Here is a 16,078-nt window from a genome sequence, read left to right on the forward strand (position 1 = left end):
GTAATCTTTTTACAAACTTTACTTCTGGATACAATCTTATGATCATAAATAAGCTTCTGTCGAAGTTTGGTACAAACCCAGGATAGTTTAAGAAAGTTATTAAAATTTTAAAAACTTTAACCACAGAGTGAATGTAATGGTTCCCCGCAGAAAAACTAAGTCCATTTAAAGGTAAAATATGGAAAAAAATGGATTTATTTATTTACAAAATTTACTTCTGGATACTATCTTATGATCATAAACAAGCTTCTGTCCAAGTTTGATACAAACCCAGGATAGTTTAAGAAAGTAATTAAAATTCTAAAAACTTTAACCACAGAGTGAATGTAATGTTTCCACGCAGAAAAAAACTAAGTCCGTTTATAAGTAAAATACGGAAAAAGAGAATTTTATTTTTACAAAATTTACTTCTGGATATTATCTTATGATCATAAACAAGCTTCTGTTCAAGTTTGGTACAAACCCAGGATAGTTTAAGAAAGTAATTAAAATTCCAAAAACTTTAACCACAGAGTGAATGTTTTGTTTCCCCGCAGAAAAACACTAAGTCCATTTATAGTAAAATACGGAAAAAATGGAACTTTATTTTTACAAAATTTACTTCTGGATACTATCTTATGATCATAAATAAGCTTCTGTCCAAGTTTGGTACAAACCCAGGATAGTTGGAGAAAGTTATTAAAATTCTAAAAACTTTAACCACAGAGTGAATGTTTTGTTTCCCCGCAAAAAAATTAAGTCCATTTATAGTAGAATACGGAAAAAATGGAATTTTATTTTTACAAAATTTACTTCTGGATACTATCTTATGATCATAAACAAGCTTCTGTCAAAGTTTGGTAGAAATCCAGTATAGTTTAACAAAGTTATTAAAATTTCAACAAGAGTGCACACGCTGAAATGTCTCGCCTTCTATACTAATCATTGATATTATGTTGATAGTCCTTAGTATAAAGCTAAGCTTTATAACAACTGTCACATAAACTTAACATTAACCAAGATAACTAAACATAGACCAATGAACCTTGAAAATGAGGTCAAGGTCAGATGAACCATGCCAGGCAGACATGTACAGCTAACAATGCTTCTATACAACATATATAGTTGACCTATTACTTATAGTTTAAGAAAAATAGACCAAAACACAAAAACTTAACACTGTGCAATGAACCGTGAAAATGAGGTCACGGTCAAATAAAACCTGTGCGACTGACATAAAGATCATAAAATATTTCCATACACCAAATATAGTTGACCTATGGCATATAGTATTAGATAAAAAGACCAAAACTCAAATACTTAACTTTGACCACTGAACCATGAAAATGAGGTCAAGGTCACATGACATCTGCCCGCAAGACATGTACACCTTACAATCGTTCCATACAACAAATATAGTAGACCTATTGCATATAGTATGAGAAAAACAGACCAAAACACAAAATTTAACTTTGACCACTGAACCATGAAAATGAGGTCAAGGTCACATGAAATCTGCCCGCTAGACATATACACCTTACAATCATTCCATACAACAAATATAGTAGACCTATTGCATATAGTATGAGAAAAACAGACCAAAACACAAAAATTTAACTATAACCACTGAACCATGAAAATGAGGTCAAGGTCTGATGACACCTGCCAGTTGGACATGTACACCTTACAGTCCTTCCATACACTGAATATACTAGCCCTATTCCTTATAGTATCTGAGATATGGACTTGACCACCAAAACTTAACCTTGTTCATTGATCCATGAAATGAGGTCGAGGTCAAGTGAAAACTGTCTGACAGACATGAGGACATTGCAAGGTACGCATATATCAAATATAGTTATCCTATTACTTATAATAAGAGAGAATTCAACATTGCAAAAAATTTGAACTTTTTTTTCAAGTGGTCACTGAACCATGAAAATGAGGTCAAGGACATTGGACATGTTACTGACGGAAACTTCGTAACATGAGGCATCTATATACAAAGTATGAAGCATCCAGGTCTTCCACCTTCTAAAATATAAAGCTTTTAAGAAGTTAGCTAACACCGCCGCCGCCGCCGCCGCCGCCGCCGCCGGAGCCGGATCACTATCCCTATGTCGAGCTTTCTGCAACAAAAGTTGCAGGCTCGACAAAAACTTTAACCACAGAGTGAATATTTGTTGACGCCGCCGACAACGCCGACGACGACGGAATGTAGGATCGCTTAGTCTCGCTTTTTCGACTAAAGTCGAAGGCTCGACAAACTAGAGGCTCTAAAGAGCCTGTGTCGCTCACCTTGGTCTATGTGCATATTAAACAAAGGACACAAATGGATTCATGACAAAATTGTATTTTGGTGATGGTGATGTGTTTGAAGTTCTTACTTTACTGAACGATTTTGCTTCTTACAATTATATCTATAATGAACTTTGCCCATTAGTAACAGAGAACTATATTTGGTAAAAATTTACATATATTTACCAAATTAATGAAAATTGTTAAAAATTGACTATAAAGGGCAATAACTCCTTAAGGGGTCAATTGACCATTTAGGTCATGTTGACTTATTTGTAGATCTTACTTTGCTGAACATTATTGCTGTTTACAGTTTATCGCTATCTATAATAGTATTCAAGATAACCAAAAACGGCAAAATTTCTTTAAAAATTACCAATTGGAGGGCAGCAACCCAACAACCAGTTGTCCAATTCATCTGAAAAATTCAGGGCAGATAGATATTGACTTGATTAACAATTTAACTTCTTGTCAGATTTGCTCTAGATGCTTTGAATTCATAGTTATAAGCCAAAAACTGCATTTTACCCCTATGTTCTATTTTTAGCCGTGGCGGCCATCTTGGTTGAATGGCCAGGTCATCGGACACATTTTTCAAACTAGATACCCCAAAGATGATTGTGGCCTAGTAGTTTCAGTGGAGATTTTGTAAAAGATTACTTAGATTTATGAAAAATGGTTAAAGATTGACTATAAAGGGCAATAACTCCTAAAGGGGTCAACTGACCATTTAGGTCATGTTGACTTATTTGTAGATCTTACTTTGCTGAACATTATTGCTGTTTACAGTTTATCTCTATCTATAATAATATTCAAGATAATAACCAAAAACAGCAAAATTTCCTCAAAATTACCAATTCAGGGGCAGCAACCCAACAACCGATTGACTGATTCATCTGAAAATTTCAGGGCAGATAGATCTTGACCTGATAAACAATTTTATCTCGTCAGATTTCCTCAAAATGCTTTGGTTTTTGAGTTATAAGCCAAAAACTGCATTTTACCCCTTTCTTCTATTTTTAGCTGTGGCGGCCATCTTGGTTGGTTGACCAGGTCACGCCACACATTTTTTAAACTAGATACCCCAAAGATGATTGTGGCCAAGTTTGGATTAATTTGGCCCAGTAGTTTCAGAGGAGAAGATTTTTGTAAAAGATTACTTTAATTAACGAAAAATGGTTAAAAATTGACTATAAAGGGCAATAACTCCTAAACGGGTCAACTGACCATTTTGGTCATGTTGACTTATTTGTAGATCTTACTTTGCTGAACATTATTGCTGTTTACAGTTTATCTCTATCTATAATAATATTCAAGATAATAACCAAAAACAGCAAAATTTCCTCAAAATTACCAATTCAGGGGCAGCAACCCAACAACCGATTGACCGATTCATCTGAAAATTTCAGGGCAGACAGATCTTGACCTGATAAACATTTTTACCCCATGTCAGATTGCTCTAAATGCTTTGGTTTTTGAGTTATAAGCCAAAAACTGCATTTTACCCCTATGTTCTATTTTTAGCCGTGGCGGCCATCTTGGTTGGTTGACCGGGTCACGCCACACATTTTTTAAACTAGATACCCCAATGATGATTGTGGCCAAGTTTGGTTTGATTTGGCCCAGTAGTTTCAGAGGAGAAGATTTTTGTAAAAGTTAACGACGACGGACGACGACGACGACGGACGACGGACGACGGACGACGGACGACGACGGACGCCAAGTGATGAGAAAAGCTCACTTGGCCCTTTGGGCCAGGTGAGCTAAAAAGATCAGGCAACACCAATTTAATTTCTTGTTCTACGAATTTTTGGACTCCAAAAATTGGGGCAAGCGAGCGATTTGAAAATTTTAGTAAACAAATATTTAATTTGAACATTTTTGAGGCGAAGCTTGAAAAGTACAGGCGAGCGATTATAATTTTTTTTTGTAAACATAAAATAGTAGGTTTTGACAATATTAAAACTCAATTTATCACTTGTACTTTGACATTTCTTTAATTTATGAAGTATTTTTTCCCTGTTCACCATGTTCACCAAGAAATAATTGTATACTTAAATCTGGTCTATGTATGTGTGACTGACAATGAGACAAATCTCCATCTACATTAAGTCATAATCAGGTTGGGATCAACCCCTTAATTTTATAAAGTAAATATCCCTTTTTTGAGGGGTCAATATAAGTCATAATGTATTTCTTTGTAAAAAACATCTTTTAGTACAAAAGGGCTCATATGTTCCCAAAGAACTATATATCTATCTTGTATTAAATGGTCAAAACATGTCCAAGAATTTTGTAATATTATGTTTATTTAATATTATTTAAAATAAAAGGACCCCTTTTTTAGAAAAGTTGTTTAAGATTATGATGTATTTCTCCTCTTTTTGAGTAAAAAAATCTAAAATTGTGGCCTAAACATCATGAAGACCCATCTTTTCAAAAGAACTACTGCAGAATTCTACATAAGTAGTTGTTATTCATTAATGAGCACTTTTCTTGACAGAAAATTTAATATTTTCTAAGCTTTATTTCTTTGCTTTCAAAAAAATGATTTCATTACATGTATCAACAAAAAGAAAAATACTGTAAAAACAATGGAGGCTTTATGAATTTGAAGTTGTCTCTCTTTCTCTATCTGTATAATGACTTAGAATAAGTTAATATATTTTTGCTATCACTAGTATGAAGTTCTATGGAATGATTTTTAAATCCCCATATACACACTATAACTTACTATTCCAGCTGTTAACGAGGGAGCAGACTGACCAAGCACTGTATTCTTCATTCTCATTAGGTTGGTTGGTTCTAGCAGGGCATTCAAGTCTAAAAAACAAACAAAATATCTCAATTGATATATATATATATAATACAGCAAAGAAAACAATTTTGATTCAATATCTTTATGGCTATATGTATTTCACCCAGTACTGACCAGTTTGATAAAATTTTGATAAATCTGTCAATAAAATTTGTTTTGTTTTTTCCTGAAATAATAAACTGATTTTCTAAATTGTATACATTTAACCCTATTTTTACCAATTTTAATTAATATAGATTCTACCGTACCTTTGCACATGCAGCATTTGACTTACCAGTGCATTTGAAATGAGCAGAATTTGTGGAAAATGCCTAAATCATTATTTCTGTTATTACGTATTGGCATAAGACTAGCTTTAAATTTATAGATGAAATTGACAATGGCTTGTCAAAATCTAGAATTGCTGTCATATTAACCACAAACATCAAGCAACAAAGGACCTTTATACATTTTTTTTCATGTTCCAAGGTTATCCCTTGCCACAATGGACCTTCCATCCATCATTTTTACTTATTGATTGATATAACAAACATTCTTAAATTCCCTGTTGATAAATTAAGAATTTTCAAAAAACTAAGATTGCAAGGTGGGCCTTAGATGAATTTTGAAATTCATTGTACATCACTTTTGGTCATATAACTTCTAACTTGCCTACATATTTCTACATCCCTGGCAGCAACTATATAGGCTTGAGCATTCATGATGAAAGTTAATCCAGTAAAGTGATTCAGAGGCATGAAATTGATAAAGGCTTATTTCTAATAATATTTTCCACCAAATATGTTGTGGTTTCTTTGTGAACTATTTTATTTACACAAAGATTTGATTTGTTTTCATGTTTTTATGGGGGGCATTTTGTTTTTATGGGGGGTGTTCATCACAACAATTCATGTCTTCAAAGAATATAGATTTTCAAGAAAGACATGATGACAAAAGCAAGAAAAAAAGGATCCTTTATTTGATATCTTTTTCTTCTTTTTGTATTGATAATGAAATCAGAGTTGACAAGGATATACTGGTTGTTAAACATACAAAGTAAAGGTAAACAGGAAGTGGATGACTTACAGTAAAATATTCACACGTTACAATCCATCAGTGCCAAGCTGCTGACTACATATGAAGTCATTTTGTTCAAAATTACTCTTTTTTTTTTATAATTGGTCAAATATATATTTTCTTGAAATGGTACTGTGGAACTGATGCAGGTATGGACCCAGATAATGCATCTGCTTGCCCATTATATTATAAAAGGGCATAATTCAAAATTTTTAAAAGTGATGCCACCATATTCGAATTGTATCTGAGATTTGGAGTAATAAGCATTGTATATAAGTTTCATAACATTTGGTTTAGGCAAACTAAATCCACTATTGCTGAGGCATAAAAAATATTCCATTATGTTTACCAGCTTTTAGATGTGTAATATATTAATCTAGTTGAAAAAGGCTCATAAAAAATATATCAACCAAACTGATAACTTTACTAGTAAAACTGATAACGAAGATACATGACTGCATTGTAAGACAACATATAAGACTAATATTTTACTCATTCTTCTATCAAGGAAGTAAGTATAACAGCCTGTTAAATTATTGATAATGTCATTATTTTGAGGTTTCTATAGCCATCAGAATGGATAGAAGCACTTTTCTAATAAGGTCAGTATTGATCTGACCACTAATGTGTCTTAGGAAGTAATGAATCAAATCACTGTGTTATGTGCTTGTTATACTCAATTGCAAAACACTATTTCTTTAAAAGAGATCTCTTTACAATATAACATGTTTTTCAGTCTGTAATAATAAAGACTTGCACATGTGGTACAGTAAATATCAATCATAGAACAAAACAGAAATAAATATAAGAGGATTTAAAAAAAATCCCCAGAAGGAAAATTACTTTTTGAAAACAATAAACATTACTGGCAGGAAAAAATAAGGGCAACAGCAAAGAGAAATCATTAGATACTAATAGATGACAGTGAATAATCAACCTCTTTCTATCACTTTTTCTAGCTCTTGAAGGTATATTCACTTGTTTCTTATAAGCTAAAATGCTAAGAGGACTTTAACCAAATATAGCATGACATGTTCACCTTCAAACAACCTACATTATAAACTGTCAAGGTCAACTAATCGCCTAACTACTTCTCACCTTTTACCTAATGTGATGCAGGGGATTAATAATTGAAGCTGTTAATACAGAAATATTAATAACTGTTTAATAATTGTAGTCATAAATCAGATTTTACTACTGTTGATACCCACATTGGGATATATAGCCTTAAACTGAGGGCATTGGAGAGTGAAAGCTTAACATGTGACTAGTAGTACATGTGTCAACTATAAAAGTCATATGGGTAGCAGCCAGTTGATGTCTCATAATATTACATGTTAAACCAGCATAACATTGATTAAACATGGTGACCATATTATTAGCAAATCTGGATCAGATTAATTTGTTCAATAGAAATAATCACTGTATAAAATCCTGTTTTTTATGTCTTGATGACTTACATGAAAAGTTTTAAAACACTTTAAAAACAACCTAGCCTTGCCAATAATCTGGGAAAATCAGCTTAATTCGCTAAATTTATACCTGATGTAATATATACTGCAGATACTTGTGCTTCAGACCCTTTCTGCACTTCTGGTTCCTACAGTTACCTTTCCAATACAGAGTATGAAATTGATTGCCAATTCTTATCATATCCTATGGTGAGGTACAAGTAAGACAAAATGGCAGTTTATTTTTCTTCAAAATCAAAGAAAACTATACTTTATTGCAGTAAGTTGCCAGTAACCACATCAGGACTGACTACACCATTTTATTACTTAATACTACTGGATCCTGTTGATACCAGATTAACATCGGTACATATGAACACCAATACTTACTATGTCCTATTGTATTACTACTAGTACAACTACTACTGGATCCTGCAGTAACCAGATTGTTTGGAACACTTATTGGAGAACTTGGCAAGGTCAGACTTTCTCTTCTACGCTGTCGTACATCTTCTGACAATGTCCTTTGTAATCGTCGTATACCCCCAGGATTACAGAAGGGAATATCCTCCTGTGACCTTCTATAGCTAGCACTAGGAGATAATGGAGGTCCCGGCGAATGAGGTGCCCCTCCATCAGACTGAAAATAAAGATTAGAGTTTTACTTTTTCATTTAAACCAGCAAAATATGCCGATGAAGGCTGGCTTAATTTTTGCTGTTATAGAGGAATTTCATCTATAAAAAGATGACGCTAAAAAAAAAGCTCCAAAATAATTCAATACCTTCAACCACAAAAATTAAGGGAGTTCGTTTCTCAGTTTCAAAATAATTAACTTTTCAAAACACTAGTTTATCTTGATAGAGGATAAATAAAGGAATCCAAAGAACAAAAAAATATATATAGGTCACCGTGCTTGTTTTCGAGATCAAAGCTATTGAAATTTTGGCGGTAAACTTTTCTCTCTTGACTTTTCATAGCTTTATCATTGACAAGTTTAAGTTCTATAAAACTATTAATAAATTAAAATTTTATAAGACCTTTACAGATGGCTCAGCATTATACATATAAAAGATTTACAAAAAGAAAAATGGGGGTCACCAGGCAAATTTTTTGGAGGCATTCAAATAGATAAAACCAGAGGATTCCGAAAATCTGACAAAAAAATCCAAAACATGACAAGCCAGCTTCCTTAAATTACAAAGATGCACCAATGTGCCAAATATGAACTCATTTGATAAAAGTGACATTATAAAGTTTTGCATGGTTTTCTTGCAGATAGGCTCTTAATAATTATTTTCTTGCTATTAAATAGACATTAAATAAATGAGGGTTTCAGTTCTTGTTGACACAACTATTATGTTTTATTTCATCATTTTACTACAGGAATGTAATTAAAGTAATAAACAAATGTCTAGAGGCAAACAAGTTTATATCACTGTAAAATACTTAAATCAGTACATGTTTCAACATGATGTACTATTTAAGTTTTTTATTTATACATGTGTACATATTTAAAACTGATTACTAATTGCTTTTAATGTAATTGACAATGGTATTTATAAACATTGTACAAATATGAAGTCTGATGCAATAATTGACAAACTTAAAAATTATGCATGTCAAACAGTAACTGTTTTTTCTGTATCTGCAGTTAGGATTCTGAAGAAAAAAATAGTTCAAAATTTCAAATCGAATGAAACATGTTGACCTGATTCAGCATTAGACTGAATAATCTATTCTTATATTCTGCACACTTTGAATCTGCAGATAAGATTCTGATGAAAAAATAGTTCAAATCTAATGAAACATGTTGACCTGATTCAGCATTAGGGCTGAATAATCTATTCTTATATTTTGCACACTATGATCACTACACTCGAAAGGCAGAGTGAATCAGAACAGATTATAATTAAGGCTTTGGTCAGAATGATAAAAAAATTTGTAAGGGTTCCACGGAACCCAGTGTTTCGCCTACTTTTGCTGTTAATCGCAGACTCAACAAAAATGAGGAAAAACATCAATAAAGATTTCCCTCTCGATACTGTCTTTTGATTGAAAGAAGCTTCCAAGTTTGGTAAAAAATCCAGGATAGTTTATGAATCTAATAAATGTTTTATAAACTTTAACTGCAGACTGTATGTAATGTTAACTGGAAGAAAAACTAAGTCCATTTATAAGTAAAATACGGAAAAAATGCATTTTTTTTTGCAAAATTTTCTTCTTGATACTATCTTATGATCATAAACAAGCCTCTGTCCAAATTTGGTACAAATCAAGGATAGTTTATGAAAGTTATTAAAATTTTAAAAACTTTAACCACAGAGTGAATGTAATGTTTCCTCGCAGAAAAACTAAGTCCATTTATAAGTAAAATACGGAAAAGTGGAAACTTTTTTTTACAAAATTTTCTTTTTGATACTATCTTATGATCATAAACAAGCTTCTGTCCAAGTTTGGTACAAATCAAGGATAGTTTATGAAAGTTATTTAAATTTTAAATACTTTAACCACAGAGTGAATGTAATGTTTCCTCACAGAAAAACTAAGTCCATTTATAAGTAAAATACGGAAAAAATGGAATTTTATTTTTACAAAATTTACTTTTGGATACTTTCTTATGATCATAAACAAGCTTCTGTCCAAGTTTGGTAGAAATTCAGTATAGTTTAAGAAAGTTATTAAAATTTCAAAAACTTTAACCACAGAGTGAATATTTGTGGACGCCGCCTATGACGACGACGCCGACGGAATGTAGGATCGCATAGTCTCGCTTTTTCGACTAAAGTCGAAGGCTCGACAAAAACGCTACTTGTTTTTCTTAACAAACAAGAAATCAATTCATTTAAAACATTGTGTAAGATATGCTTGCTAATATCAAAGTAATATAATGTGGTTAATTTAATATATTATTCTCAGTTGGGTAGTTTGACACTAACAGTATGTTATTTGACCTTCAAGTCAAAATGCATTTCTACATATGTATAGTGCAACTACTAGACTGTAATTCTTGTTGATTCAGGAAATCAAAATTACTAATAACTATAAATTCAAAAGTAACTATCAGTCTTTCAAAAATAAGAAAATCTTCTTTTTGTGTAAAATTTAGACATGAAAAAAATGTATCAATAAACTGGTATACAATCAACAGTATTGTCATTCTTTTCTGTTAGATCAGATGAAAATATCTTCCTTAGTTATTTTTTTTCCAGCAAAAAGATCTCAGACACTCTCAGTTTTTATGTTATTATAATTGTAAGCATATATATGTACTTGTAAGGCATGTAAGGGTTTGTACAGGAAGACATTTTCTATTTTCCAATGACATTTTCTATTGATTTTGGTTTTTAACAATCACACTATGACTATTTATCAATACTGTCAATACTTAACACGCATGAAGGAATATTTCTACATGGAAAATCAAAACCAAATCAATGTCTCAATGGATAAACCCAATTCAATCTTCAAACATCCATTCAACCCAGATCAATCTTCAAACATCCATTCAACCCAGATCAACAAGTTTCAATATCCAGACAGACTTGTGTTTGTCCTGTTTAAAAAACAATTTCCTAGGTGATATATGCATGTATAAAATCTATTGGGGATTTTAAAGTTCCTGCTTACGTCAATGCTTTTAAACAGATTTACTTAACTTAAACAAACATTCCTAGCTTCAATGCAGCCAATAATTTAATTAATTCTGTAGACAAAATGAGGTTAGAATAGAAACAAATACTTTAGTACAGGTAAACCAGACTGAGTTCTTGAAAAATTTAAGAAAAAAAATATGTTTTTTTATTTCCCCTTCAAATATATATATCATTTATGAGATAACATATGACTGCATTACTATAGTTCATCCTATGTTCTAGCTAGATTCTGTCATATTATCCTTAAAAATACTGGTGACATATAGTCTTGATTTGTCCTTTCAAGCATTCAAAGTTCAGATACAATGACTTTTAAGGACAAAATCAGTTTTAACATAGAACTGATTAACAAGTATAGCTGACTGGGAATACAAATGTAGCATGATCTGGCAAAATGTTATTAAGGTCTTTCCCCTACATGAGGAAAGACCTTATTGTTTTTCTAATGTTTTTTCTTCTTTTTCTTTTTCTTTTTTTTCTTTTTTTTCTTCCAACACTTTTTTGACATGTCCGCCTCTTGTTTCTATTGAAGTTATTAAGACCAAATATGGACCATCGCTAGACCTCACTAAGATGTATTACCAAATGACCCTGTTAAGTATTTCATCATCCCCCTTAGGAGTTATCTCCCTTTTAGTGATTTTTTTCAACATGGTCCCCCCTCGTTGGTTTTACAGATATCATGACCTTAATTGGACGAAATGTAGATCTCATCACGGTGTAATACCATGTTAATCTGAATATGATTCCATCGTTCCCTATGAGAGTTATATCCCCTTGAAACAATTTCTTTCCTTTGCATTTTACTCAAAAAGTATAAGAGATAGAATCAATTTGAAAACGGCAACATGTACAGGAACAGATGGCAATGTTATTGAACATATACACTCATTTTGTTATTATTCCTTTTAAGGAGTTATTCCCCTTGAAAAATGGTGAACAATTTAAGAAAAATTGTATTTCGAGAACCAGAAGTCATAGAGACTTGGGACCTTTACCAATAATCTTCATGTGACCTTTAATATGCAGTTAAGGTCAAAGGTCACTGAGTGCAAAAAAAATTACGTTGCAATTTCAAGCTTACATATTAGGAAAACGATAAGACTTTGCTGCATACATACAGTGTATAAAATGTTCCTCTCGACGAGCTCTACATTTTATATGATAAGCCCAAAAAGGTCCGACCGTCTGTTCAAAAGTGACAACGGGATGATTCTTAAAAGTATAGTATTTTATGTATATCTTTTTAAAGGTAACAGATATCAACCTACTATAAACTGCAAAGATGATCAGTAATTCAAGACCGTCAATTTAAGGTCAATGTCAGGTCATGATGAAATTTCACCTTGACCTTCACAGTATACTATGACCTTGACCTTGTGATATTTGAAAGGTCAAGTGCTACTGAGTTGAATGGTGGTAGTCCCATGTCTCCACGACTTCCGGTTCTCAAGTTTGGTATTGCATCATATATTTGATGATTAATTGTGACCTTGGTGAACTTTGAAATTGTCCCAATTCTTTTTCTATATTGTTGTCCTTCAACTGCAGATCATTTACCATTTAACAGATTTGAGATATCTATTGTCGTTGAAGAGATAATGCAGTTTGAAATTTTGTGAGCGGCGGCATGTATTTCTGAATCAACAACAGCTTACCACTTAAAATGTTTAATAAATTGAAGAGGTTAACATAGTTATATGTTTGACTAAATACCAAAAACATTCCATTGAAAAAAACACCAAAAAATCATTTTGAAATTTTCATGTTTTGCATTGACTTTGTTAGTTTCAAAACTTCTATTTATATCGTTGATATTGCATCATTTTTGGCACTTTGTCAAATGGGGTCATCTGATATATCAAATTGAAGGTCTCAATAAACTCTACTTAAAAATGAAAATTTTAAACCTCTTTTTCATCCCAGGTGGCAGGATGGGGTCATTTAGTGCAAAAATTCAAACTTCTCAGATGGTAAGGTTGTCGCATATGAAATGAAAGAACACAAAGCGTACATTTCAAATTTCAAATTGACGTCCCCCAAAAATTGGTTGGATGGGGTCATTGAGTCCAAAAAATAATTTTTTTTTTACGATAGGTTTGTTGTGTATCAATTGAAAGGTCATGATGTGTACATTTGAAATATCAAATTCCCAACCTCCAAAAATTGGTTGGATGGGGTTATTAAGTGCAAAAATCAAACTTTTTAGAACATGGGGTTGTCGTATATCAAATGAAAGCACATCTACACTGTGTTACTTATATCATACTTCCGATCTCAAAAATGTAGGCGGATGAGGTCATTAAGTGTAAAAAGCGAAAAGTTTCAGAAGGTATGCTTGTCGTATATCAAACGAAAGGTCGTACAAAGAACATTACGAAAACATCAGTTTTACGGGAAAGACCTTTCAATTGTTTTACAAACAATTGAGATACTAGTTTTATAATATAAATTTGAAGAAGAAAAAAATCCATATATCTCAATGAGAACTGAATTCAGACACAAACTAAGATCAACAGAAAACTAAAAATGAAACCAAAATATCTGTTTAAATCCCATACAGAGGTTGCATTCCAAATATATAGTTTCCCAAAAAAACATGGTAAAACAATGGAATTTTAATTCACTTTCACATTATAAATGTAAATAGAACGTATATTGAATAATCAATGGAACAAAATGCATTAGCTACAGACAAGCAAATGACAAGACAAGTATCTATTTAATATCTACACATCTTCATGGTTTCATGTCAGACACTTTCAAAAATTCTTGTATGTCTGGTTCTCTGTGTGTGGACATAACTCCAAGCAAGAATTCAATCAATTATCATGGAGGATCTTGGAAGTCTATTGACAGTCATTTTCTTTGCATGTTAATCCTTTTTATATTCTGAAGTTATAGGTTTTCTATTAAAATTTTTGTAATGAATACCTTAGATCAATACACTGACTGAAGCAACCATAATTGTTTTTTATTCCTCAGATACTGTATGTAGCAATCTTTGGCTTATTTAACTACTGTGGTAATTTTGTCTGTGACATTCAAACCTGAGGCTGTCTGCAGTAAAACATGTATAAATATTACAGGTATTATCATTGTCTTCAGTTAAATTTGATTCTCGGTTCATGTAGAACTAGTACAAGATTATCAACAACAAAAAAACACAATGAAAGCATTTAGGCTATTTTTGTGTCGGCCAGTTTTTACTGGTGGAGGAAGTCGTAGTACCTGGAGAAAACCACCAACCTTTGATAGGAAAACTGACAATCCTAGTCACTTAAGATTGGAGTTTTGGAGTCGAGTGAACCTGCACAAGCAGGGTTTGAACTCACCACCTCAGTGTTGACTAGCTATTGATTACAGTAGTAACTACTTAAACCACTCGGCTACCGAGGCCCCCATGATGAAAGATGTTTACCATTTAAAAATGATTGCCAAAGAGACAACTCTTCGCAACAGATCAAATTAAGTTATGTCAAAACTTACCATTTTATGACCTATTGAAAAAATACAGGAAAGTTAAGTCAATTATCTGTGGCTTTTTACAGAAATTAGCTCCAGTAGTACGAAACAGTATAGATTGATTGAAAATATTTTTTGCCAATATATATAAGTGGTAAATTGTTTGAAAAAAATAAATTCAATATCCAAAGAACTTTCTTGATTTTACCATTTGTTACATATACTATCAAAGCAAGAGAAAGTCTTTCATTTTCATGAATCATTAATTCATAATTCATGATTTGCCTCCAACCTAAAAATCCACTAATTTACCAATCATAAGTAATACATGTAGAAAATGTTATTGTTAGCAAAGGAATTTTAAGGCTCAGTATAATTATAAATAAAAAATTTATATACACCTCCTTACTACATGTACTACAGGAAAAGAAACAAGGTCATGTGTTAAAGGAGTGTAACACATAGTAATAAGTCAAACAAAGAACACTGTTCTGTAAGTCAAAATGACAAGTACCTTCACTCACCCACCCACAGACAACACGATTGTAACAAAAACAACAACAAACACAGGATGTAAGACATATAATAGAAGTGTATCAGGAATCTTCTACCTAAATCTTGATCAAACTGGTCATCATATTATGGTACAAAGAATATCATACCAATTTTAGAGTCCATGTCACTTGTTTCTAGAAAGACTGTCATCGGCTACGCCAAGTCAATTCAGATATGTTAAATTCATAGAGGTAAAACCACAACAAAAGGATCAAGACAGAAAATCCTTAAGTCAAAACATTCAAGCTTTCCTTGCATGTAGGGTGGCAATGTTATCTCTCCAAATTTTAACACAACTTCCAAAAGGATCAATTCATCAACACTACATTCAAATTTTCTCACCAAGCGCTGGGTAATATTTATACATGTAATAGCAGTGCTTCACCTCACATGACCTGTCCTTAATTACCAACATTAGGCAGCAACCATTTGATTTTCTGGGGGGGCTATGGTTTTTTTTGGAAAAAAAAGTTTGTTTCCAGTTTTTGGAGAAAAAAATAATTTGTTTTTGATTCTGAGAAAAAAAATTGTTTGTTTCACCCTCAGCTGCCACTATATGTAATGCTAAAATTGAAAGAAAAAAATTGCTTTCGACTTGTCGCGAAAAAAAATAGATTGATTTTCGCCGCAGGCGAAAAAAAAAAATTTGTCCAGAAAAAAAAACCATAGCCCCCCCCCAAAAAATCAAATGGTTGCTGCCTTAGTAATGATGGCGGATTAGCAATTCAATTTTGATAAAAAACAAGATAAAGACAAAATTTTCTTCTAACTGGCTAGTACTTAAAGAGAATTCGATTTTTT

General features: G+C 32.2%; 1 protein-coding gene across 4 annotated transcripts in view; it reads right to left on the reverse strand.

Moving 5' to 3' along the window:
- LOC143047802 (microtubule-associated serine/threonine-protein kinase 3-like) overlaps positions 1 to 16,078 on the reverse strand; it is an 84,791-nt gene that overhangs the window by 51,597 nt on the left and 17,116 nt on the right. For all 4 annotated transcript variants that reach the window (XM_076221087.1, XM_076221069.1, XM_076221079.1 and 1 more), the window contains 2 exons: positions 7,993 to 8,242; positions 5,012 to 5,100 (listed from right to left, as the gene is read on the reverse strand). In XM_076221087.1, the coding sequence (XP_076077202.1) occupies positions 5,012 to 5,100; positions 7,993 to 8,242 (339 nt within the window). The remainder of the gene's footprint in view (positions 1 to 5,011; positions 5,101 to 7,992; positions 8,243 to 16,078) is intronic.

This window comes from Mytilus galloprovincialis, chromosome 1, assembly GCF_965363235.1.
Source record: "Mytilus galloprovincialis chromosome 1, xbMytGall1.hap1.1, whole genome shotgun sequence".
Lineage (NCBI taxonomy): Eukaryota > Metazoa > Mollusca > Bivalvia > Mytilida > Mytilidae > Mytilus > Mytilus galloprovincialis.